General features: G+C 37.9%; 1 protein-coding gene across 3 annotated transcripts in view; it reads right to left on the bottom strand.

Moving 5' to 3' along the window:
* Window positions 1-460: 460 nt before the first annotated feature.
* The window catches only part of agap3 (ArfGAP with GTPase domain, ankyrin repeat and PH domain 3), a gene marked incomplete at its 5' end in the record, with an annotated part of 165,550 nt that continues 140,833 nt past the window's right edge, over window positions 461-25,177 (bottom strand). For all 3 annotated transcript variants that reach the window (XM_079601607.1, XM_079601608.1, XM_079601606.1), the window contains 5 exons: window positions 461-3,485; window positions 3,573-3,828; window positions 17,994-18,216; window positions 19,103-19,193; window positions 19,314-19,468. In XM_079601607.1, coding sequence (XP_079457733.1) covers window positions 3,273-3,485; window positions 3,573-3,828; window positions 17,994-18,216; window positions 19,103-19,193; window positions 19,314-19,468 — 938 coding nt within the window. In that variant the 3' untranslated portion in view covers window positions 461-3,272. The remainder of the gene's footprint in view (window positions 3,486-3,572; window positions 3,829-17,993; window positions 18,217-19,102; window positions 19,194-19,313; window positions 19,469-25,177) is intronic.

The following is a 25,177-nucleotide window of genomic DNA, read 5'->3' as shown; positions in this document are numbered from 1 at the left end:
CAGGTTTCCTGGAAGATTAACTGTGCACATATTTTGTCGTCATGTACTCCTACATTCGGACAAAATATAAACACAATATGTACAAAACATGCTAGTTAAAAACAAATTTGGTCAGCTTTTAGGACTATACACACTAGCATATCGATGACTGCAAAGCTAATTTAGACTAGAATTGACAGAACTTCAGTTAGATTTTATAGTGTCAAATGTTTTAAAACAAAACATGGCTAGAAAAATATCACTATAAAAATTAGCATTTTCTTTATTCCCACAATTTTTTCAGGAAAATAACAATTTAAAAAATATATATTTTCAGGTTGAGAAAACACATTGAGAAAAGTTCTGAAGGGACATTGAAAATCCTGCAAGAAACAACCCACAAATATAACCCATATTATTTGACAAATTCTCAAGCATACTTTTTCATAATCATATATGACGAATGAATGACAAACTTTTTCAGCACTCATGGTATAAATCATTTTATTGGAGTGTTTATTATGTCAATATCCAGCCAAGCATCCAATCAGACAACAGCTAACTCTCATGAAAGCGCTCCGTCATGTTCAGAAGGAGCGATTAAAAACAATGGCAAATTAAAAGAACCAACAAAAAGTTATCAAACAGCTCAATAAAAGCAACAACAAAAAGAATTATTTACATCTTGCTTTTATAAATATGTCAAATGTACATATAATACACAAAGTACCTTAATGGCCAGACAATGTGCACACATTGAGACCCAAAAAACAGGTACCAAAAACAACTTAAAAACAACGGTGCCTCTCTGGTACTGGGATACTTATTGAGCTTTACAGGCGCATCCCAGCGGTCAATAATCCGGCAGTCGCAAGGATGAATTATAATTTTCAACTGCCATACTCCCAAAAGCTCATCCAAGTAACCTCACGCCATACACAGGAGCCCAAACTCAACGTGTATTTCAAAAAAATGTTCATAACGTTGATCTATGTTCACTTTATGAAGGTCAAAAGGGTCACATGGGCAGATCACCAAAAGGAAACTTTACATGCATGTTGCTCCAAATGACCTTCCAGAATTAAAAACAGGTTTAAAATACAATGAGCCGCGGAACTTAAAAGCTGTTGTATTTTAAATCAATGGCATTTCTCCTAAAGCTTGGTTAGATGTGAGGGTTGCATGTACAAATCGGACTAAAATATGAAAGAAAACGTACCTGCTAGAAGGCCAAACTATAGAAGCTGGTTTCTGCCACAGAATAAATATTGCAGAATCGCAATTCTGTCTTTTTCCACCCCTCAGAATTGTATATTCCCTCAGATACAGACTCGCAATAGTGGGAAAAAGCGTCAGAAAAATAACTTTTTTTCTCAGAATCTCACTTTATACCTCGCAATTCAGACTTTTTTTCCTTCAGAATTATGAGATCTAAATGTGCAAAAACTTTTTTTTCTATTCTTTATTTTGTGGCGGAAACAAGCTTCCATATAAAAAACCCCCCCAAAAAAACATCATGTAAACTTAAATACTGTCTGGTAAAAACTCATTTTAAAGAGGTTCAACATCTCCCTCTCGCTTTACCACTTTCCCTTTAACTGACATGTGCCAAACATTAATCAGGGTCTAATCATGATTTTATATTTCAAGTAAGGAGTGTTTTGTAAAAGTTCACACCGTACACACGAGGGTTAAGGCTGATAGGTTTCGGATGGGTCATCCCATCCGTAAACTGCCCACACGACACACAGCTAGCTGCAAGAGGGAGAAGGAAAAGCTATTGTATACACACAAATGTACATAATCCACATCCCGTTCATCCCATTCGATTAGAAACACACGTCTGGATACAAAAACATCCACACTGTCACAAGTGTGGAGGTCATCGGACTCGTAAAACGAACACACACTTCACGGCGAGAGCGTCTTACTTCGTGATCTAGCGTGTAGGTACCGTCCGCTGCAGGAGTGCTTCATGATTCAGACAAGGCATCCGTAATAACACAGTATTTGTCATGTAGTCAAGCCTTCACGGTGTTTCTTACCAAGACAATCACGTAAAGGCTAAATGTAAAATAGGAGCGAGTATGATGACTTGGGTTTGGTGATCTCGTACTGATGCTACACATGGTAATGCGTTACCCAGCAGCCCGTAGTGTTTCGTTCAAGGGCACGATGGTGGAACAACTATTAAACGTGTGAAGTTTGAGTGAAACACAGGATCAAATACGCATTTAAATGTTTATCATAAATCTGAAAAATCTCACGATTAAGTTGACTTTAATGAAGCGTTTATGAGTGTTTGTGTGAAACTCACAAGAACATATCCAGGTCACCCCAAAATCCTAAAATATCTTTTGCATAAAGAAAATTAAAGAAAGTTTTTGCATTGTGATTTTTTTTCTCACACAAACCACCCCTCAAAAAAAAAAAGTGTGTCTAATTCTTCTCCAATTTTTGTCTGTATATTTCTCTAATACAGTATTTTGTACTATATTAAAATAAAAATAAAAATATTTTGTCCTTATCTAAACCTTAAAATTAAAGCAAAATTAGCAAAAAATTGCTAAAAAATTGCAAAACTATTTTCTTTTGACTTTGAGGTGAAATAGACGTTCTTGACAGGTTTCGTCAGAATCGCGGATTTAAAGAGATAGTCCATCCCAAAATGAAATGCTGTCATCCTTTCCTCACCCTCATGTTGTTCCAAACCTGTATAACTTTCTATGTTTCTGTTGAACCAGTTTTGGTTCCCATTGACTTCCATTATACAGACAAAAAATACAATGGAATTCAATGGGAACTGAAACTGTTCGGTTATCAACATTCTTCAAAATATTGTCTTGTTTTTCTGCAGAAAAAAGAAATGTCATGCTGGTTTGGAGTGACTTGAGGGAGAGTGCATTTTTGGGTGAACTATCCCCATAACAGCATAATTGAACTTTCTGAAAAAGCATTATGATCCATAATTGATTATTTCTAACCTGACGCACCTTAAAAATAAAAACTTGATTTTGTTTAGAACCTGTTGCCCCTCATTTCATTTTTTGGTCTATGCTCAGACAAGCGAGGACCCCTAAAAACATCATTTTCTTCAGCTTAAAAATAACACGCATTGATAACGTTAACACTGCTAATTCTCGCCGCTCGCTAGCATTGGTCACAGGAAGTTGTCATAGGGTGATGACTTTACATGACACGCATGGCACTACGCACAGTTTCCTAATAATGACGAACTGCTGAGGGAAATGATGCCATTTAACGAGAGCAGCATCTAGGGAACATCGACGCGATTACATAATGCTAACACTACGGTTGAGCTCGCACTGAGCGTTGTTGTTGATGTTGGGGTTGTGTCGTGTGGCCGTGGGTGTCGACAGGCCACCGCTTTCATTGGGGCAACCGTGTTGGATGAGGATATCTGCGCACTCCTGACTTCCCGCTCGCTGGGCGTAGGACAGCGGCGTCTGACCACGGGAGTCGCGACTCTTCACATCCACACCGTACTGAGAAACAGGGACACATATTTAAAGTGAATGACGGAGGGAGATTTCATGAAGGAAAGCAACACGGGGTGTCTCGAGCGCCCTTACCCAGATGAGCAGCTGCGTGATGACCACATTAGCCATGGCGCAGGACAGGTGCAGCGCGGTACGTCCATCTCCGTCCCCGTACGTCTCGTTGACCTCTTCTTTGGTGCCGTGGGCCAGCAGGAGATCCACCAGCCTCAGGTCGTCCTCCACCACCGCCCGCAGGAGCTGCTGTCCCAGCGGCACGTCTGACTGAGGAAGAGCCACCAGGAACAACTTCTGCTCGTACTTCGCCCGGATCCAGCGCTCCTTCTCTTCCCTGAGGATGAGGATGCACACAGGGATCAGCTTTACTCTTGTAAACACACGGTTGTATTTTTGCAGTTGTCATTCTAACACCATACTAATGTAGTAAAGTAAATCAAAACTTTGAATCAACAAAATCAACACGCAAAATTCACATTTTATACATTTATTTATTAAAAAACTATGGAAAACATGTATTTTTAACAAGATTTTATTGTGTGTGTGTATTAATATATACACACATACAATAAAATCTTGTTAAAAAGGCATGTTTTCCAGTTAAACTTTTTAAAAATAAATTAAACCTACAGAATATTTAATTATTTTCATATATATATATATATATATATATATATATAGAAATTTATATTTTTGCACTAAAGTACTATTTATATATTCATTCATTCATATCATAAAGCTGCAAATTTTAAGCTACATATATTATTATTTTTTTGCATTAAATAATTTTAATGTTTTACCTATATAAATATATTATTTAATGCAATATATTTAACAATATAATATATTTTATAAATCCCTTCCATTACAATCTTTGGTTAAAAAGTTTATTTTTTATTTTTTACATGTTTTATCTTGACAGGGTTGCCAGGTTTGTGTATCAAAACCAGGTTTCTATTTAAAACCTGCCCAATCACTGCCAAATTTAGCCCAGTCGTGTTACGGGAGGGGGGGTTCCCTGGTAAAGCCACGTTTGGGGGAGGGGGGGATGGGTGAATAGTGGACTAATGGACAAAAAAAACCCCACGGCACATCAGTGCAAATGTAGCCCAATTCCACGGGAAAACCAGGGACTTGGCAACACTGGACCTTGATGCATTAGATAAACTTTGTGACTTATGAATAAGTGATAATCCCAGCAGAGTCTGTATTTCTGACATAATCCTATCTGTAACTTTGAGGAAGTCCAGAGTAATTCAGCTATGATTATGATAGAGGTCACAAGGGAAGAAGGTTAAATGTACAAATCACACCGCACACACACACATCCGCAGCGTTAACTTCCTTTAAACTGTTTTTTCCCCCCATCAGAATCCAGAGGGTTAAAATCTGTCTGGCTATCGAAAGGTTACACATTGTGAACAGCATGTCTATCGTGGACAATACAGGAGTGTGTGTGTGTGTGGAGGGGAAGCCGTGTTTTTTATCGCCGCTGTCAGTGTTGTCAGTCCTGCCCGGTGAATCCCCACAAAGGAGGCCCTCTCAACACTGGCCCCTCAACCCTCTAGGGGTCCGCCGGCAGCCCGCCAGATCGAAGGCCCAAAGAAAAGGGCTGAAAGAGACACACTTGGACGAGAGAATGGAGTCCAACTCTTCACTGCACACCAGACTTCTATCTATCCCTCTCTATCACCCGGCCGCCCCCTCTCCTCTCTTCTGCTGGCATTCATGGCGATGGTGAGGGGTACGCCGCAAAATTAAAATCGATACGAGTGTATCTGGGCATGCTCAGTGCCGGTTTGACCCGCTGACCCCGTGAGGCGGGTGATAAGGGGAGCAGAAAGGAGCTGTTGTTCGCCTGGCTGGGGTGAGTGACAGACAGAAGAGACAGAAAGAGAGAGAGCCGATAGAGGTAAAGAGAGTCTTGAGGGATGTCGGGCGACGGCTTTCCCTCGGGACGCGACTCCACAAAGACACCGGCACCGTAACGGCAGTGCTAATGTTTACAGTAACACCAACAAGATGAGAGAGAGGAATGACAATGACATTACAGTACAGATGAGAGTGATATATATATATATACTTACCCATCAAATAAATATTCGCAAGACTATTCACTGTAGAAGTGTTCATTTCGTTAACGAAATCGATGACGAAAAAGTTAATTGACAACCTTTTTTTCGAGATAATAACGAGACGACACCAATATCATTTAACGATAATTGTAACTATATCAACATGGAATATCGCTGACGAAAAAAGACGAGACAAGAGGATACAAAATAATACTGGCTTTAATGTTTGCGGTTACCAGATGTCAAGATTTTAATTCCCCCAATTAGAGATTTTCTGTTAAAAGGATTAATTTTCTGCCCGGTGTTTTACTTTAAGGGGTCATGAACTATTTAAAAAATTTTCTATATTGTCGTCTGAGGTCAACTTATGATGTTCGCTTGGTTTTTACATTCAAAAACATCAAAATTAATAAGTAATATGCTATTTTCTACCCTGGTTTTGAGGCTTGCTCCTGAAACGCTGTTTTTATGGGCGTGCCGCATTGAAGACTAGTAATCGGCCACTGCTATGATTGGATAACAGTTTTGCATATTATAATGAGTTTCATGTAACGCGCGAGTCGGTGGGCGGGGCTAAACAGGCGATCTTCTTCTGCGGAGGCGGGGTTTGATGCCCTGTGACGTCATAGATCCCCACAGTCGCTCGCTGGGCCTGGTGTCAATAACAGCTTTTATTGGACTAACAAGGAAGTTTTCAGTTCTGAAACTTACAGGATATTCTTATAGTATGATGACCTCTTATATGTCAAAAGCTCAAGGAAAATTTAATTTCTCAGTTCATCACCCCTTTAATATTTGCAACTGGCAACCATGTGCACTCGCTCGCTCTACTCTGCGGAAGTGCTGGGACGATCTGAAAACAGAAAACACAGACAAACAAGTAATCTGGAGTTCAGCGATTTCCATTTGAGGTGTTTTTTCACGAGCCGCTGTTTATTACAACTAAACATGAGATCAACCTTCTCAGTTACGAACTAATAAATCCAAATATAGATCTGGCTTATATTTTCCATTGTGAAGGCTTAATAAATGAACTTCCGCAACCTGAGTGACAATAATGAATTTCACCTTTTCGAGCACAAGTTAAATCTGGCAGTTAAACAGTGTGTGTGTATCAGTGATTGTTGGTACAATGGGAGTGTAAAGAAACCCTTCATTATCCTGAGGACCAGCGCTAACAACAGACCCTAACCCTAACTCGTACGTCACAACTCTCACGAGCATTTCAACAGCAAAATGCAAAGGAAATATGAAGGACCGAGCTCGATGTCTGACACCCCGGCATCCTGGCAACAAACTCCACTCATATATTCAACAGAAAATACACAAATCCAAAATGTTTCAGCAAATCATGTCCATGGTCTTTAATCAGTGTCTTATGGAGGTATAATGCACCACATCGAGGCGTCATTAAAAAATGAATAAGAAAATAAGCAACCAAACAAACCTGACCTAAAATACTAAAAGGAAACACTTATTGTCTAATTAAATGACTCAAGTCAGCAGTTACATCTCAGCGTTTACATGCATTACAGAAGTGCACTCTTACGCTGAACAGCACTGGCTTTATGAAGCAGAACAAATGTTGTGGCATCTCCAAACTGATAATCAGTTATCCCGCGCCATCGTTATATTCCCCCGAAGACAATCGTGTGTGTTCCAGCAAGTGTTGTTTAAGTCACTTTGGCAACAATGGCATGAGCTAATTAAGAAAAGCACATCTTTAATGCCGTTTCCCTGAAAATCCTGACAGGTCTTTGTGAACAAGGCAGAGAGCAATTGAATGGACTCTGGGCACAGTGAATCGTTCTTCAGAGAGAGAAACCGTGTGTGTGTGTGTGTGTGTATAATTAGCCTCCCTCCCCTCCTCCTTCAGCAGTCAATCTTTCAAAGCTTGTTTTTCTTCTGAGGAGACCCACCCTGTTGTTCTCTCTTCATCTGAATTCTTTACAGGAAACCCAGCGCGCCATCACAGGGGTTTAAGAGGGTGGGCGACTCTTAAACTCGAGGAGGAGAGAGGTTTGGGGAAGGAGGAGGGCGAGTTTACCCGGGTTTAACGAGGGAGAATCACTTTTGACAAGTTGAAGGACAGATTCATTTACAGGGTCACCAACAAACCTCAATGCAATGACATTTAAAGGAATAGTTCACCCATAAATGAGCAATTACTCATAATCGTGTTTTTACAAACCTGTGTGACTTTCGTTTCTCAAGAGGAAAACAGAAAGAGATATTTTGATGAAGGTTCACGCTGATATTTTCCACACAATAGAGGCTTATGGTGACCTGTCAAACTCACCAAATTATTAAAAAAGGAATCATATAAGTTATCCATACTATTTGTGCTTAATAAGTAAATGTATGCCATATGATTTATTAAATATTAAGACGCATCAAGCCAGGTTTGATGTCAATGACGATAGTTTTGATCAAATCTTGGACAAACTGTCTCAGCACGTCTCAATATATCTGTTATTTTCAGCTAACTTTAATTTAGGTCTGTGACACAAACATGTCATATGACTTAATATGAAATAAATGATGACATAATAAATATAATAATAAAATAAAATAAAAATAAGGAACTTTTTTCTCTTTTTTTTTTTGTAGCTTGATGAACATCCACATTAATGTTGACTGCAAAATAACATATAATAGAAAATAAGCTACTTTTTGTTGTTTTTGGAGCTTTATGGTATCTGTCCACATTCAAAATAAAATAAAAAATAAAATAAGTTACTTTTTTCCCCGCATTTTTGGAACTTGATATCCATTCACATTCACTCTGAGTGAAAAAAAAAGAGAAGATAAGGTTTTTGTTGTTTTTGCAGCTTTATGGTATCTGTCCACATTCAAAATAAAATAAGATAAATTGTTATTTTAGTTATATGGTTATATTTTAGGAACTCAATGACATCCACATTCCCTTTCATTGTGTACAAAATAAGTGAGAACATTCTTTATGTCCATGAATAAAAACAAACAAAAAACATACAGGTTTGGAAAGACTTTAGAGTGATTAAATAGACAATTTTCATTCATGGGTGAACTATTGCTTTGCTATGTGCTTGTCAGATTAATGGAAGTTTCTGTTTGTGAGACGACATCAGTTATCAGGATAGCTGGGGGAGGATTTCAACATAAATTTGCATGTATTTAAGCATCCATACATGCAATTGATCCACATCATTTCTGTCTGCAGCCCTTTATGAAGCTTTGAAAGATTCTCTTAGTCAGTTTATGGTCACCTGTCCTTGAGAAGGAAGATTTCAGAAGATTTCTCAAATAGCCCTGGCCACTGCCACTTGAAAGGAGAAGTGTGAAAGAGAGGAAGAGAGGGGCTGGTAATCCCGCCTCAGACTTTTGTTTGAAATGGAGACCCAATCCAAACACAGGGCACTGTGTGGAGGGGTTTATGGGAGAAAGCCGAGAAGCCATGAAAAGACACTTCCTCTCGGCAGGAGGAAGAAAAATAAAATGTGCAGCTTTAGCGTGTCAAAAGCGAGGGAGGGACGAGGAGGCCAGGAAAGAGTGATGAGATGGAGGGAAGATTCTCTCTGCAGGGGGAGAAAACCACATTCAGGAAACACACACACACACACACACACACACTGGTACACACATATTTGCAGTGGATATCAGGGTTGCTTGGGGGACATCGGGGGACTCGAGTGTGAGAGAGACTATAAGTCTGAAAAGGAGACCAAATACTCTTTATATCCAACTGGACTTTAAATGCTGTTAACTGCTTCAAAGAGAACAACAATAACATTAGCACTTCATGATGTCACTCAATAATAAATCATTAAAGTCAACATGAAATTAGTACTGACCCCGTTTACTTTCTTAATGTCTCAGCGCACATTTTTTCTAAAGGAAAAAGGGTTTTGTTATCTTTAAACAAAACCATAAAATGTAATAAAATGTAAATAAAAAACAAATATTATTGATATATTAAATATCAATACATTTAATTATAAATATTTTATAATAAATATAATTATCAACATATTTCACTCAATTTATATTAATTTATTTACATTATATAATGTAAATTAATTAATAAAAAACAACAAATAGAAAATCAATCAATTAATTATTATAATTAATTAATTATTTACTGACATAATCAAAGCTACACAGGAGGAACATTTTAATTAATCAAATTAATATAAATATATTGCATTATAAATGCTTTTAAAATATACCAATAAACATTTAAATATAATATAATAATAAACTGTAAAATTAATAAAATACTTAAATTGTATGATTGTGCACGCACACACACGCACACACATCACAATCACTCACACACACACACACACACACACACACACACACACACACACACACACACACACACACACACACACACACACACACACACACACACACACACACACACACACACACACACACACACACACACACACACACACACACACACACACACACACACACACACACACACACACACACACACACAATTAGTCACATTAACATGAAGTTCAATGAGTGAATTCGCTTTCTTTAATATACACAATTAAAAGCCTAAACATACATCGTGTTCATTGCGCTCAGCAGGAGTGAGGTATCGGGTCAAGCTTTTACAAGAGCTTTTCTAGCATCACCTGACCCTAATGATCACAGAGACGTGAAAATGATTCCTGTAGGCTGGCCCAGAGAATCAGGAACACATGAATGCACTCCAATACGGAGGAAGAAACAACAGGGCAATTACTCAGCCCAGACTAAACAGCACACAGGGATTTATGAGAAGGGTCCCTATGTAGCGCACACTCGAGGGGAGGCGTCTCTCCAGGAAGGCCAAAAAGCAATTGGACATGCAAGTGAAATGACGAGGGCGTGGAGGAAGGTGAATGCCTTCTTCAACTAACGGCCAATCAGAGCGCAGGACCAGGAAGTGAATGGGTTCATGGAGGTAAGTGGGGCTCAGAGGAAGGGGACTCGCCGGCACACACAAACACAAAACAACCCCCTGAAACTCTCAAAAGACACATCAAACAGAGGGGAGGGCAGAGCCGAACAGCAGGGATGGAGTGTTTGTAAAGAACAGAGAGAGAGAGAGAGGCAGGAAGAGAGAAAGAAACAGAGGGGGAGTGTTTGCAATGAGACGGTGTCAGTGTGTAGTTCACTTTTATCAATGACTCTTCATGTACTAAACACTTAACAGGCACAACACAGATTCACAAACAAAGAGCTTTAATGGTTCTACCATGCGAGTCTAGCTCTTCTTCACACATATTCTATATAAAATATGCTAAAGATTGTCAGCTAAATGCTTTCAAACTTCAAACCGAGTGTACAAACTACACTGCCGTTCACATTCATACTTTTATCCAGCAAGGATGCATTCAATTGATCAGAGCCGGCGGTAAATATTTTTATGTTTTCTATTTTTAATAAGTGCTGTTCTGTTCATCGAAGATCCTGAAAAATATGACAGGTTCCACAAAATGGTTTACAACATTGATAATAATGTTTCTTGAGCAGCAAATCATCATATTAGAATGATTTCTGAAGGATCATGTGACACTGAAGACTATAGTGATGATGCTGAAAATTCAGCTTTGATCACAGGAATATATTCAAATAGAAAACAGTAATAATATTTGACAATATTACAGTTTTTACTGTATTTTTGATCAAATAAATGCAGCCTTGGTGAGCAAGAGACTTCACATTAAGAAATCTTGCAGACAGCAAACTTAATAATCATAATAATAATCGTTAACATATATAAGTTCAATCAAGTTCATTATAATTTAGTCTGTGTTGTAAAGCTAAAATAGTGCAAAACATCTATTTTTTGGTTCACAATGGAGACCTGACTAATAGATAATTACATTTCTTTGTCGATTTTAATGAGTGATTATGGATTTTTATGAGAAAAAAAGATTAGCAATATTTTTTAGCATTTTATTAAAAAACTATGAAATCCAATCATCTGACCACTGTAAAATGTTCAAAAATAAAGATATTCTTTATCTTGAATACATGTTCTACAGCAGGCTATGAAAGCACAAACAATACTCTGAAAAATGTGCAAGAAAGCAAAACATATTTTCATTGCTAGAAGGGAAAATGAAAATGTGCGACAGCAAAAGCCATTCATTTTGTCAAACATTTATCATTCCGGTATTTTAAGTCATAAAAGGCCGCATGTATGTGCTGATGTATTTATAATTACGGTCGATTCGTGAAACTGAATTCAAATAGAAATAGATAGGATAGAAATGCTGTAAAGTGCATTATTTCTCAGTACTTACTGAGAAGAAAGATTTCTTTATTATTTTTGTATATAGTTCTTCTCAAACACTATAAACCATCAAACATCATTCTGGTTTCCAATCAAGCTGTCAGAGATCTGTTACTGTATTCATCATTACTCTGACTGAAGACGGCTTGAGCTGTCAATCAAACACGATCTCTCACCTGATCCACTAAAACTTTGGCTTGCATAAAGAGCATCATTCTACAATCAAATGTAATAAAACCACACGAAGATCAAGAAACGCATCCCCATCAGGTCAAAAAACAGTAGCGGAAAGCAAAGACTGAAAACACGACGAGAAGGTCCTGCAAACCTAGAAGAAGAGGACAGGTGGGAAAGAGAGGAAGGATTGACGGCGTGCGAGAGGGGGAAGAGGTTAGTGAAGTGATTCATTTGTATTAGTGCCACTGCCCCGTGGCGAAGACGCAACGGCAAATTATTTCTGAAACAAACTGGAGGATCATCAGAGCTATTACCTGCTCTGGCCGAAGGGCATCGTCTCAGTGTGTGTGTGTGTGTGTGTGAGAAACTGTGAGACACACAATCGTTATCTCTTTCAGTCTAGCCTCAAAAGAGGAAAAAATAAGAAAATAAAAGAGAGGAAAATAAAGAGTTTTGGGATGGAGGGACTATATATCTATATATACATTATATTATATATAAATAGACACAAATCAGTGTTTAATAATCACTGATATGCTATTGTAGTTTTTCATAAATATTTTAATTTTTTTTTTTTTTTTATCATTTAAATGTTCTTGTTTTATGTTTCTGTAATAAAAAAAAATGAATACATATTTAATTAGTTATTTTAGTACATTAAGTTAAACTAAATGAAGAGGAGAAATGTTGCCTAGCTATACACTCATTTTGGGTCAAATATGGACAAACCCAGCCATTGGGTTACATTTTTAAATTGCATTTTTGATCCAAAGTTTGGGATTGTCCATATTTGACCCAAAATTGGGTTAAAACAACCCAGCATTTTTTAGAGTGTATAATATTAAATAATATTTTATTTCAGTTAACATTGATTTTATTTCAAGCAATGAAAGTTTGTTTATGGTTTTAGCTACACTCTAAAAAATGCTGGGTTGTTTTAACCCAATTTAGGGTCAAATATGGACAAACCCAAACGCTAGATCAAAAATGCAATTAAAAAATGTAACCCAATTGCTGGGTTTGTCCATATTTGACCCAGAATTGGGTTAAAATAACCCAGCATTTTTTAGAGGGTATAGTTAACTATAATAACTCGGATACAGATACAAAAATAGACATATTTCGCATTTAATTAGTTTGTTGATGAACCCCCAAATCATAATGCGTAGTTTAAACGGAGCTGCAAAAGCAATAATGTGACGTAAGCGGCGCGAGCGATTCAAATCAAAGCCATACACATGTGTGTATCGTCAGCGTCCCGTCTCACCAACAACTGAAAGAATTCTCTCGGTCTTGTGGCACACGGGTGCCAGGCAATTAGAGTCGACACGAAAACACACACAACTGCCAACTTCTAATTTAAGCCCAAACAGCCTCGGATGAGCCAACCTCTGCAGCGCCGCGCTCTCCACACAGCAAGATTGATGGCCACACAAGAATTCATGACAAAACTGTGCAAATCTATCATAAATCTATCAATCTGGTTAACAGATTACCTAGAGCTCCATGATCGATTGACGCTGCTCAATAATTAAAACAATATTTATAATTAAAACGGCTGGAAACACATCAGCAGGTGAGACGCATTGAGATCCCATGCGTGTCAAATCTTGGTTTAGTTAAACAGAAAATGAAAATTGCCTGATTTAACTTCACAGAGGGAGAAATATGATAATGCTTGAGATTTTATGCTCAAATATACAGGTGCTGGTCATAAAATTAGAATATCATTAAAAAGTTCATTTATTTCAAGAATTCAACTTAACAGGTGAAACTAATATATTATATAGACTCATTACATGCAAAGTGAGATATTTCAAGCCTTTATTTGTTATAATTTTGATGATTATGGCTTACAGCTTATCAAACTCATGAAACCAAAACCTGGTTCAATGACCATGGTATGAGTGATTTCATGTAATATTCTAATTTTCTGGGATTTTGATTTCGTGAGTTTCATAAGCTGTAAGTGTAAGCCATAATCATCAAAATTATAACAAATAAAGGCTTGAAATATCTCACTTTGCATGTAATGCGTCTATACTGTAGTATATTAGTTTCACCTCTTAAGTTGAATTCTTGAAATATTTTTTTTTATGATATTCAAATTTTATGACCAGCACCTGTAGGACAAATTCAGAGTATTGAAGAAATATGACAGTCAAATGTGGAAAAATTCAACTGAATTTATCCTACTTGGTTTCACAAAACAACCCTACTGTAATAAAAATAGAATAAACAAGTAACAATAAATACTAAATAAGAATAAGTAAACACAACTTTTAACCTTCATGAGAGCTTAGATAGCATTAATAACATAAACTTAAAATAAGTTGAAATAAATCTCTATCATTTTAATCTTTGAGTGCTGAATGAACAAAAATATATATATTTTTTATCATGATTAATCATTATTATTTTATTACAAGTACTTAAGCAGAATAAATAAAACAATATAAATATATGAATATTTAAACAATATAAATAATGGTTATGAGCGATTGGACAGCATAAAAAAAAGAAGAAGAAGATAAATAAATGTTTAAATGAAATCTTAAGATGAAAAATAGAACAGTCTAAATCAACTTGTTAGTTCTATTAGCAAGTAGCAATACAACCTAGCTAATAATAGTAAAAATGATCTTATTTCATTAAGACTGTGGAAGGAAATCTGGCTGCCTTTCATCCTGATCCCACAGTAAGACTTTTTCATATTTGAGTAATTGTGTTTAGCTCATGGGAAAGTGTGTACGCAAGTAATCCAGAGCCCATTACATCCGCGCATGCCGTGTGTTATGGGGTTTAAATTAGTCATCAGGGCTGTAAATGAGCTCGGAGAACACCGAGACTTGTCACCCTCACTCGGATGTTAGTTTTCACCTCCGTGATGAGAGTTAAATCAATCCTGCCTGACTGCACCACGGTAAAACCAGCCCGATTACTCATCTCACTGATGTCAAACCACATTTTGATGAGACGTATATAATTGACCGTCCAAATGACCCATTCATACCAATGAGTGAATGACCAAAAAAAACAAGCGCTGAGACTGTGACTGTGAGGAAATCTGAGTATACAGGTATACATATATGTGTGTGTGTGTATATATATATATATATATATATATATATATATATATATATATATATATATATATATATATATATATATATATATATATATACACACACACACACACACACACACACACACACACATGCGCACGCAATGACGCAATCAAATTACACCAGTAATTATAGTCGTATTGAGAAAAAAACAAACCAAATGCATCCTGATGACTACATATTGAACATATGTGCACTCTAAATACACACCATGTTTCACCCATTACTCTTTGGCTAAGGAAAATCAGTTATGACGGTAATGAGATTTTCAGTTTTTGTCCAAGCGGGTGAGAGAATGAGTGAGCGAGTGAGAGAACGGGAGAAATGGAGGATGCCGTGAACCATCAGATTCTCCTGACAATGAAAAACATTCCCTCCTCCGGCAGTGAGCCCGTCCTGACGACTGAAGTGTGAGGGGGGATATCAGCATCAATAATCTTTCATCAAGTCAAAAGCACTCGGCTGCAGCCCGCCAACCACTCAATAGATAACTGTGAGCCATCACTCGCCACTGAGTGAGAGAAAAGAAGGGAGAGAGAGAGAGACAGAGAGAGAAAGCTGCAGCACCCCAGGTGGGGAGTAGATCGAAAGGGCCATCTTCCTTTACATGCTATCTGCGCCACGCACACTTTTGTAGGGCGGTTGTTACATCTTTGTTCACGCTCTCCACTGAGGGAAGTCCTGATGCTGTCTCGCACACTATGAAGTAGCAGGTCACTTCGCTGTCTTGTAAACAGGTATTATAGCAGGTAAACAACGTATATACACATTTAAGTCAGTAGATAGATATTTATAGATAGAAAAATTGAAATTTTTGCAAATGCAATCCACTTGTGCAAAATTCCTCAGAAAATGTAGTCATCACATGATCATAAAAACATTAACTAGGGATGCACAACAACAACAACACACACACACACAGCAAGTGCTGTAAAATTGACATATATATATATATATACACACACACAGACACGTGTATATATATATACATATATATACACACACATAATCTCTGTTACATATCTTTTTAGATGCTAGTTCTAAAGGAATTAATTAATTTATACATTTTTATTGCCATATCATCATCAAAGGCTATATTTATGGCAAAAAATAAATAAAAACATATTTTTTAATAAATGAGCCATATATATATATACACTCTAAAAAATGCTGGGTTGTTTCAACCAAATTTTGGGTCAAATATGGACAAACCCAAACGTTGGGTTAAAAATGTAATTTAAAAATGTAACCCAGCGGCTGGGTTTGTCCATATGTGACCCATATATATATTATTGGTCATCATATTGGTTATTGGCTATAGCATAAAAGCAAAAACCCGAGTGGTGCTGGTGTTCAAGGCGAAAATCCCAAGTCCAATCCCTAAGAAAAGTACGCACATCTCTCCTCATCAAGCCACATACTTTTAGGCGTCATTCATGTCCGTAACACAAACATGCATGACAAATTATGCACTATAAACTTGGGAAAAATCCCAACCACCCATCCAATAGCATCTCTCAACCTGATCAAACAGATATGATACAGTTCAGCAGCTAATGCTAATGCGTTAGCATTAAAACCAGTCCTACATTATGATGCATTAGAGCAGGCCAGGTGGTGTCAAGGTGTCCGACTGGATTCATACCCTCAGGAGTGACTGATACACCCCCCCTGAGTGATGGATAGCTGTCAGAGCCATTGAGAGCTCAGTTCAGCCCCAAGGGGAGTGCTTTGGGACTGTAATAGTGTCCTTAATTGCCACCAAAAACACTCTTTTCTCCAGGTCATTAGACAGATTGGGAACGTGAGAGCGCGTGTCAGGCTTAAAGGGGGGAAACACCTCGAGACATGGCCTGGAAGCAGAGCAGGTGAGCAGCTTCAGACAATGGTCTATGGACCCTATTATCTCCTGAAGCATCTCATCTTCCTCAAACAGCACTAATGGACCGATGATTGGGTGAAGACTTTGACACAATTCAGTCATTGATCATTTAACTGACACTGGATGCAAGGCTTACTTGAATATGCTTCCACACCCTGAACAAAGAGTCCATTGTAACCTCTTCCCTTTCCAATACTACACTTCACTTTCTTTAATACTTAAAGCTGCCATGTTTAAATGTCAAACGATGCAAAATAAAGCTTTCTTAGAACGTTTCATTCATTAAACTTTCCAAAAGTCCAACTCCAAACATTATTAAAATTGACCAGACGAGCTGCCATTTGGTATTAGTCTATGCAAGCCAGTATGTAGAAAATTATTTATTTAGCTAGCATTAAGTCAATAATTATGTTTTCAGTTGAGTTTCAAGATTGTTTCTTAATTAATTGCAAATTTGTGAAAAAGTGTTTTATAAAGAACAAAATAAGGTCCCAAAATAAAACCCGTGATTCATAATGCAATTAAAAAAAGCTCCAGGTTTGCTGTGCATCTTTGTATTGCTCCACAATGAGGCCAAAATTGTATTTAATAATAATAATATAATAATTTCATACTAACACAATTCATCTTTAAACGTTAAACCACCTTTTTTTGGGTTGAAAACCACAGGAAGCCATTAAAGCTTCTTTTTTTTTTTGACAATAAACACTTCTCATTACAAGTTTGGGAAGATGCTTACGAAACAAAAGAAAAGTTGCTAGGAAACTGGATGGAAACCTGGCTAATAACACAAAAACAAAAATAATTTGACAAACCTTATAATCTATCATAATCAGAGTTGTCGCTTTAACTCACGGTGCCTGGGACAAAATAATCTGGTCATGATGATTTTATTGACTAAAATAAAAAAACATTGTTTGCAAGGCTACCAGCTAAAGCTTTGGACAGGGAACCCACCTGGTGCTGTCTACCCCGGGTTTGGTGTATTCCTCCACACAGCCCTCCCATACGCTGTTGGCCATGGCGTTCCCGATGGCCGTCATCACCATGCTGAGTTCCACCGGCCAGTCGTCCAGGTCCAGAGACCGTACACGGGACAGATGTGTACCCAGGTTCCTGTGCATCCCGGAGCACTCGATGCAGATCAGAGCGCCGAGGTTCAGACTAGCCCAGTCTGGATCTGAGGGTCAGAGACAACTACAGTTCAGTGTACCATACCAAATCACCATTGCACACACTTCAAGATCGGGTATGAGTCATTTTCAGCAATGACTATGCCAACCTTTAGGGAATAGTTGACCAAACAAATGAATTTCCTGATTATTTACTCACCGCAAGGCCATCCAAGATGTATATGACTTTCCCTTCCTCAGCCGAAGAGAAATTAAGGTTTTGGAGGATTTTCTCCATCTAATGCAAGTGAATGGTGCTCAATGTAGACCATTTTAAATGGTTCAAAATTAATATTTAGGCTTCAAAGGGCTCCACAAAACGAATAAATGTCTTCTCTAGTGGAACAATCAGTTATTTTCAGAAAAATCTAACTTTTTTAACTAGTAACTACAAATGCTCACTGTGGTCCAACTCTGCACAGCGTGCTCACGAGACGTTTGAGTTCACGACCTCTCGAATGGCGTATGCACGTCGGGAAGGTGACGTAGGCAGCGAGAAGTGTGGAGAAGGAATTCCCTGAACAAATTGTCGTCGATGTGTATTAGTGTTTGTTCAGATTTAAAATGGTCAGTTTGTGTGTGTATCCTGGATGTAAACTACGGGGCGGTTCTCGCTGCGTACACCACCATTCCCTTGCATTAGATATAAAAAAAGATGCAGGAGCATTTTCCTCCAAAACCTACATTTCTCTTCGCTGTGAAAAGAAAGAAATATATATCTTGGGGAGAATAAATAATCAGGAAATTAAAATTTTTGAGTGAACTACTTTGTACAAATGTGGGTGAAAATATCCAAAACCAAAATTATTACAATTATTTTGAATATTGAATATTTTTAGTTGAATGTACTTTTCACATTATGGCAAATATCTAATGAAATGATGTCTCACTCACTGGGGGCGTCACAGTCTGCACAGAAGCTGTTCCCCCTCACGTTCCTGATGGACTGGATGGTCAATGCATCACTCTGGCTTCCTAATCGAGACTACATGCCATAACAATTTAGATATTACAATGTGGAAAGAGCACAGGGGTTTGTTTGAGTGTGCATAAAACAATATTAACATATTTCCACGGTACCAACATTTACATAATACCATCTTACCTTGTTCTTGCTGCTCTCACAGGACTGCAGACTGGCAAATATCTGGCTCTCGATGGCCTGGACCCACAGTTCTCTTTCCTCAAACGTGGAAGCCTCAAAGTGCCACATCTGACCCGTCAAGGACACAATGACGAACTCAAAGGACTCTTCTTGCTCTGAAACACACCAAACGTGAGATGGGTTTGAATACACAGTGATCATTTCTGAAAACGATAAAACTTTCTGTGCAAATGATTTGTGGGTCCACAATGAAAGTAAAAATGTTATGTAACATGGCACAACTTCATTACACAATTATCTGAACATATTTGATGTTTGATATATAATTATTAACACTTTAAGACTTTATTTAACTCATTTAAGAAATAAATCTTAAATGAATAAGAGCCTGATTATATAATGTAAGGGTAACTAAAGTATGTAGGAAAAAAAGGACGTCGCGTTAATTGCGTTAAATATTTGTAACGCCTTAAAGTGGAAAAATCAATCACGTGTTCATTTTGACAGCCCTATATATATATATATATATATATATATATATATATATATATATATATATGAAATATACATAAAATTAAGTACACCTTATTAAAAATAAATAAATAATTCAAATTTTAATTGTAGATTAAAGAAAAAAACAGGATATACTGTATATGCCATTATTTCCAAGTTAGAGTTCATCTTCACTGAAGGCTGCAGACACAAACATTTAAATGGCCAATATCCAAGGTGCATTATGGGTATCTGCGATTAGTGTCAGTTGCTGTTGTTCATCAGCATCGTAAAATCCAAGTGATTAAAAAGGTAAATACATCCATTAGAGTACTTATCTCATTACCAGTGAAGACTCATTATTATTGCAGCTGCCTAAATAGAATATAATGTGGGTTAATCATTCTGGTCACAGTAATTTCCACACCGCAAAAGCACACGCGAGGTACTGCAATGTTTCCGCGGAGCTCAAATGAGGGGCGAGAGGTGAAAAACAGACCATCATTTCTGCAATTTGCCCAACATTCATTTCAAAAGCATGATTACTCTGATGTGTACGTGACGATGATTACACACGCGAGTATTGCGGCCGATGAAGCTGCGTGAGGCGAGAAGAAGTTCACAGACTCAATCACTGCAGTAGTTTTACAGAATAAAGCCGTTTATTAGCATTAAAATGCACAAAATAACACCATTTATTGACGCCCACCGCCAATGATCATTAACACATTATTGAGGTCTCATTTTTAGAGAAATTATCATGAATTATCAAGGTCATGTGCCAACCCCTGTTAATTTCTTTCTTTCTTTGTTAATCTAAATCTTTCCACACTGTGATATACAGGGTTAGCTATAACAATATAATCTGAAAATTCAATGTTTTTATACTTGTTTCAACCAGAATTCTATATATTTATTTAATTAATTATTATTATTAATTTAATGTCTATTTTTGATGGTCCAATGAATTAAATAATTTATAAATGAAAGCTACTTTATCTTTTTTTCATTTTTTTATTGGAACTTAACAGACATAAACCAAAAGATGGGATTATTCATTACAAATTATTGTTAAATGGTACATTGAGGCATCTACCATAAACAAAACAGCAAAAGATCAACCAGATGACACATTTCTACCGTCATACCGCCCAGCCTTACATAAAAATGCACACAACTTTAAATTCAAATGATGTTGAGTAGGGTTTTAAGGCAGCGGTTTATCTTGAATGTGAAGCATATAGATCTCCGTCTACTCTCATCTCCATTCTCCAATCAATAATCTCCATATGATGGCTTGAACCGATCCGCTCAACACATGCGTATCATTGTAAAAGACTCCCGTTCACTTCAGCAGAGAACTTGGCCTCAAGCGAATGGCAACAATCCAATTAGTTTGACACCCTCCTCAATTACCCGATTTATTCACGGGACTTGACTCCAGGTCAGGGATCAATACAGAGCCAGCAGCTTTGTGTCTAAATCAAGGACTAAAGGGTGAAGGTCCGTCGCCCCAGTTGATCTCTCTTCTTTGTTTACATTTCATGCTTCTTTTAGCTGGAAAAGAACCACAAGCGTAAGCCTGGATACACGAAGTGGATAAATATGTCGGACAAAGGTTGCTAGAATTCATTTAGGAGGTTTCCTACTCTTAAAGAAAGGTTTTATAAAGAACATTAAAGGGGTCTGTCAGGCGCTTCATACGTAGAACCTTTAGGGGTTCCCATAATGGATCATTTTATGGATTTATTTGTAATTATTTATCCTCATATAAAACCTTTTCGGCATGAAGTGTTCTTTAAAATTTAGTCAAGAACCCTTGGTTTCTATATAGAATCACTATTTTTTGTCTAAGAGTGGTCAAAATAAGGGAACATATTCCATTTTTGGCACAAATTAAACCACTCAAAACAGTTTTTAGTAACAAATTGTGCAAACATCATCTTTGAATGCTATTATTTCATACTTTAGTATCACAGAAGGGAATATATTTGGATAACATTCTGGCTGTTGTGATATAGTTTCTCTCCTGTCTGCTATTATGAACAGCAAAACAATTATCTTGCATTCCACTGTCCAATGATTATACACACCTCTGCATACGAACACAAACAATTATTCTGTTGGCTGGCCATCTGATAAATTAGCCATTACAACAGGTAATTTCAACGTGGAATTATAATAAAGAAGAAAAAAATCTGTTTCTGATGTTTGAAACCACAGAAAATAAAAGCTAGGCCAAATTCGTTTTGTGCCTTAGTTGTTAGGCAGCACACAAAATTACAGTAATTGTTACTTCGGTAATATTTCTTTAATAAAAAGGTGTGTGAAAGTTTATGTCTAAATCTCAAAAATAAGGCACAGAATTTGAGTTCTGAGATACAAAAGTCAATAAATTATTAACTCAAACTATAGCAAACTAGATATATAATACTACCAAAACTAGTCAAAAGTTTGCACGCTTGACTGAATTTACAGAGTTAGGTACACCTGTTCAATTGATTGTCAACACAAATATATAATCAGCCAATCACACGGAAGCATGTAGACATGGTCGAGACGATCTGCTGAGGTTCAAGCTGAGCATCAGAATGATGAAGAAAGATGATTTAAGTGACTTTGAACATGGCATGGTTGTTGGTGCCAGATGGGCTGGTCTGAGTATTTCAGAAACTACTGATCTACAGGGATTTTCACACACAACCATCTCTAGGGTTTAAAGAGAATGGTCCTAAAAAGAGAAAATATCCAGTGAGCGGTGTGTGAAAATGGTCAGAAGAGAATGGCCAGACTGGTTCAGCTGATAGAAAGGTAACAGTAACTAAAAAAAACACAACAGAGGTCCGCAGAAGAGCATCTCTGAACACACAACACTTCAAACCTTGAAGCAGAAGAACATCTCTGAACACACAACACTTCAAACCTTGAAGCAGAAGAACATCTCTGAACACACAACACATCAAACCTTGAAGCAGAAGAGCATCTCTGAACACACAACACTTCAAACCTTGGAGCAGAAGAACATCTCTGAACACACAACACTTCAAACCTTGAAGCAGAAGAACATCTCTGAACACACAACACATCAAACCTTGAAGCAGAAGAGCATCTCTGAACACACAACACTTCAAACCTTGGAGCAGAAGAACATCTCTGAACACACAACACTTCAAACCTTGAAGCAGAAGAACATCTCTGAACACACAACACATCAAACCTTGTGGGGTTCGTGCTGGGTGGGGTGGGGTTGACCATTGTGAGCTGGTGTGTGTGTGTGTGTTGCTGTGTTTTGTCGTGCTGTCTTTGATTGTGATATTTGCTCTGCTGTTTTGGGTCTTTTTTGCTTTGCTGTACTGGAGGACCCCCTTGAAAACGAGATGTTTCATCTCAAGGGGTTAATCCTCGCAATAAAGATATGTTAATAAATAAATAAATAAATAAATAAACCTTGAAGCAGAAGAGCATCTCTGAACACACAACACTTCAAACCTTGGAGCAGAAGTGCATCTCTGAACACACAACACTTCAAACCTTGAAGCAGAAGAGCATCTCTGAACACACAACACATCAAACCTTGGAGCAGAAGAGCATCTCTGAACACACAACACTTCAAACCTTGGAGCAGAAGAGCATCTCTGAACACACAACACATCAAACCTTGGAGCAGAAGAGCATCTCTGAACACACAACACTTCAAACCTTGGAGCAGAAGAGCATCTCTGAACACACAACACATCAAACCTTGGAGCAGAAGAGCATCTCTGAACACACAACACTTCAAACCTTGGAGCAGAAGAGCATCTCTGAACACACAACACTTCAAACCTTGAAGCAGAAGAGCATCTCTGAACACACAACACATCAAACCTTGGAGCAGAAGAGCATCTCTGAACACACAACACATCAAACCTTGGAGCAGAAGAGCATCTCTGAACACACAACACATCAAACCTTGGAGCAGAAGAGCATCTCTGAACACACAACACTTCAAACCTTGAAGCAGAAGAGCATCTCTGAACACACAACACTTCAAACCTTGGAGCAGAAGAGCATCTCTGAACACACAACACTTCAAACCTTGAAGCAGAAGAGCATCTCTGAACACACAACACATCAAACCTTGAAGCAGAAGAGCATCTCTGAACACACAACACATCAAACCTTGAAGCAGAAGAGCATCTCTGAACACACAACACAACACATCAAACCTTGGAGCAGAAGAGCATCTCTGAACACACAACACATCAAACCTTGGAGCAGAAGAGCATCTCTGAACACACAACACATCAAACCTTGAAGCAGAAGAGCTGCAGAAGACACACCAGTGACGCTCCTGTCAGCTGAGAACAGAGAACTGAGGCTACAATTCACACCGGCTCACCAATGGACAAGAGAAGAAAACTTTGCCTGGTCTGATGAGTCTTGATTTCTGCTGCAACATTCAGATGGTCTGGTCAGGATTGGCATACACAACATGAAAGCATGGATCCGTCCTGCCTCGTATCAACAGTTCAGGCTGCTGGTGGTGTAATGATGTGGAGGATATTTTCCTTGCACACTTTGAGCCTTTAGGACCAATTGAGCATCGTTTAAACGCCACAGTCTACCTGAGTATTGTTGCTGACCGTGTCCATCTCTTTATGACCACAGTGTACACATCTTCTAATGGCTACTTCAGCAGTACAACCTGGCATGACACAAAGCTCAAATCATCTCAAACTGGTTTCTAAACCAGTTCACTAAACTCAAACGACCTCTACAGTCACAGATCTCAGTCAATAGAGCAGCTTTGGGATGTGGTGAACGAGAGATTTCATCATGGATGCTCAGCCGACAATCTTCAGCAAGCGTGTGATGCTATCGTGTCACTATGGACCAAAATCTCTGTGCCATACTTTCATATGTGTTATTTCACAGTATTGATGACTTGAAAAATAGTCATAGTAAAGTATTTGTATGTGTGTATGATTGGTAGTGTAGGTCCAAGAGAATAAAAGTGAAAATGCGCTGCACTATAGGAAAAAAGCAAGCATATTATCTAAAAAATCACCAACAGACTCTGAGGTCTGTTGATATAAAATGTGCAATAACACGAGCTCCCAATCAGCCACTGGTGCTCAGAAATTAGCAGTAATGAGACGGAGCCGAGCAGGTTCTGCCTGACTACATCCAGTTAAAATCCAATCTGAGGGACTGGAGGCAAAGAGGGCAGAAACAACTTACCTTAATTAATACGCTACAATAAAAGAAAGATAACAACATCTAAAACCACAGTCTTTCTCTCCTCCTCGTCTCCTGGCCCTTGCAATCATTCATTCATGTTTCTATTCTTTCTGCATTTACAGAACGCTCAAAGGTTTGGAGTTGGTAAG

Source organism: Phoxinus phoxinus (genome assembly GCF_949152265.1).
Source record: "Phoxinus phoxinus genome assembly, chromosome: 24".
Lineage (NCBI taxonomy): Eukaryota > Metazoa > Chordata > Actinopteri > Cypriniformes > Leuciscidae > Phoxinus > Phoxinus phoxinus.
Note: the sequence above shows the minus strand (reverse complement) of the source record. Positions and strands in the feature narration are given on the sequence as shown.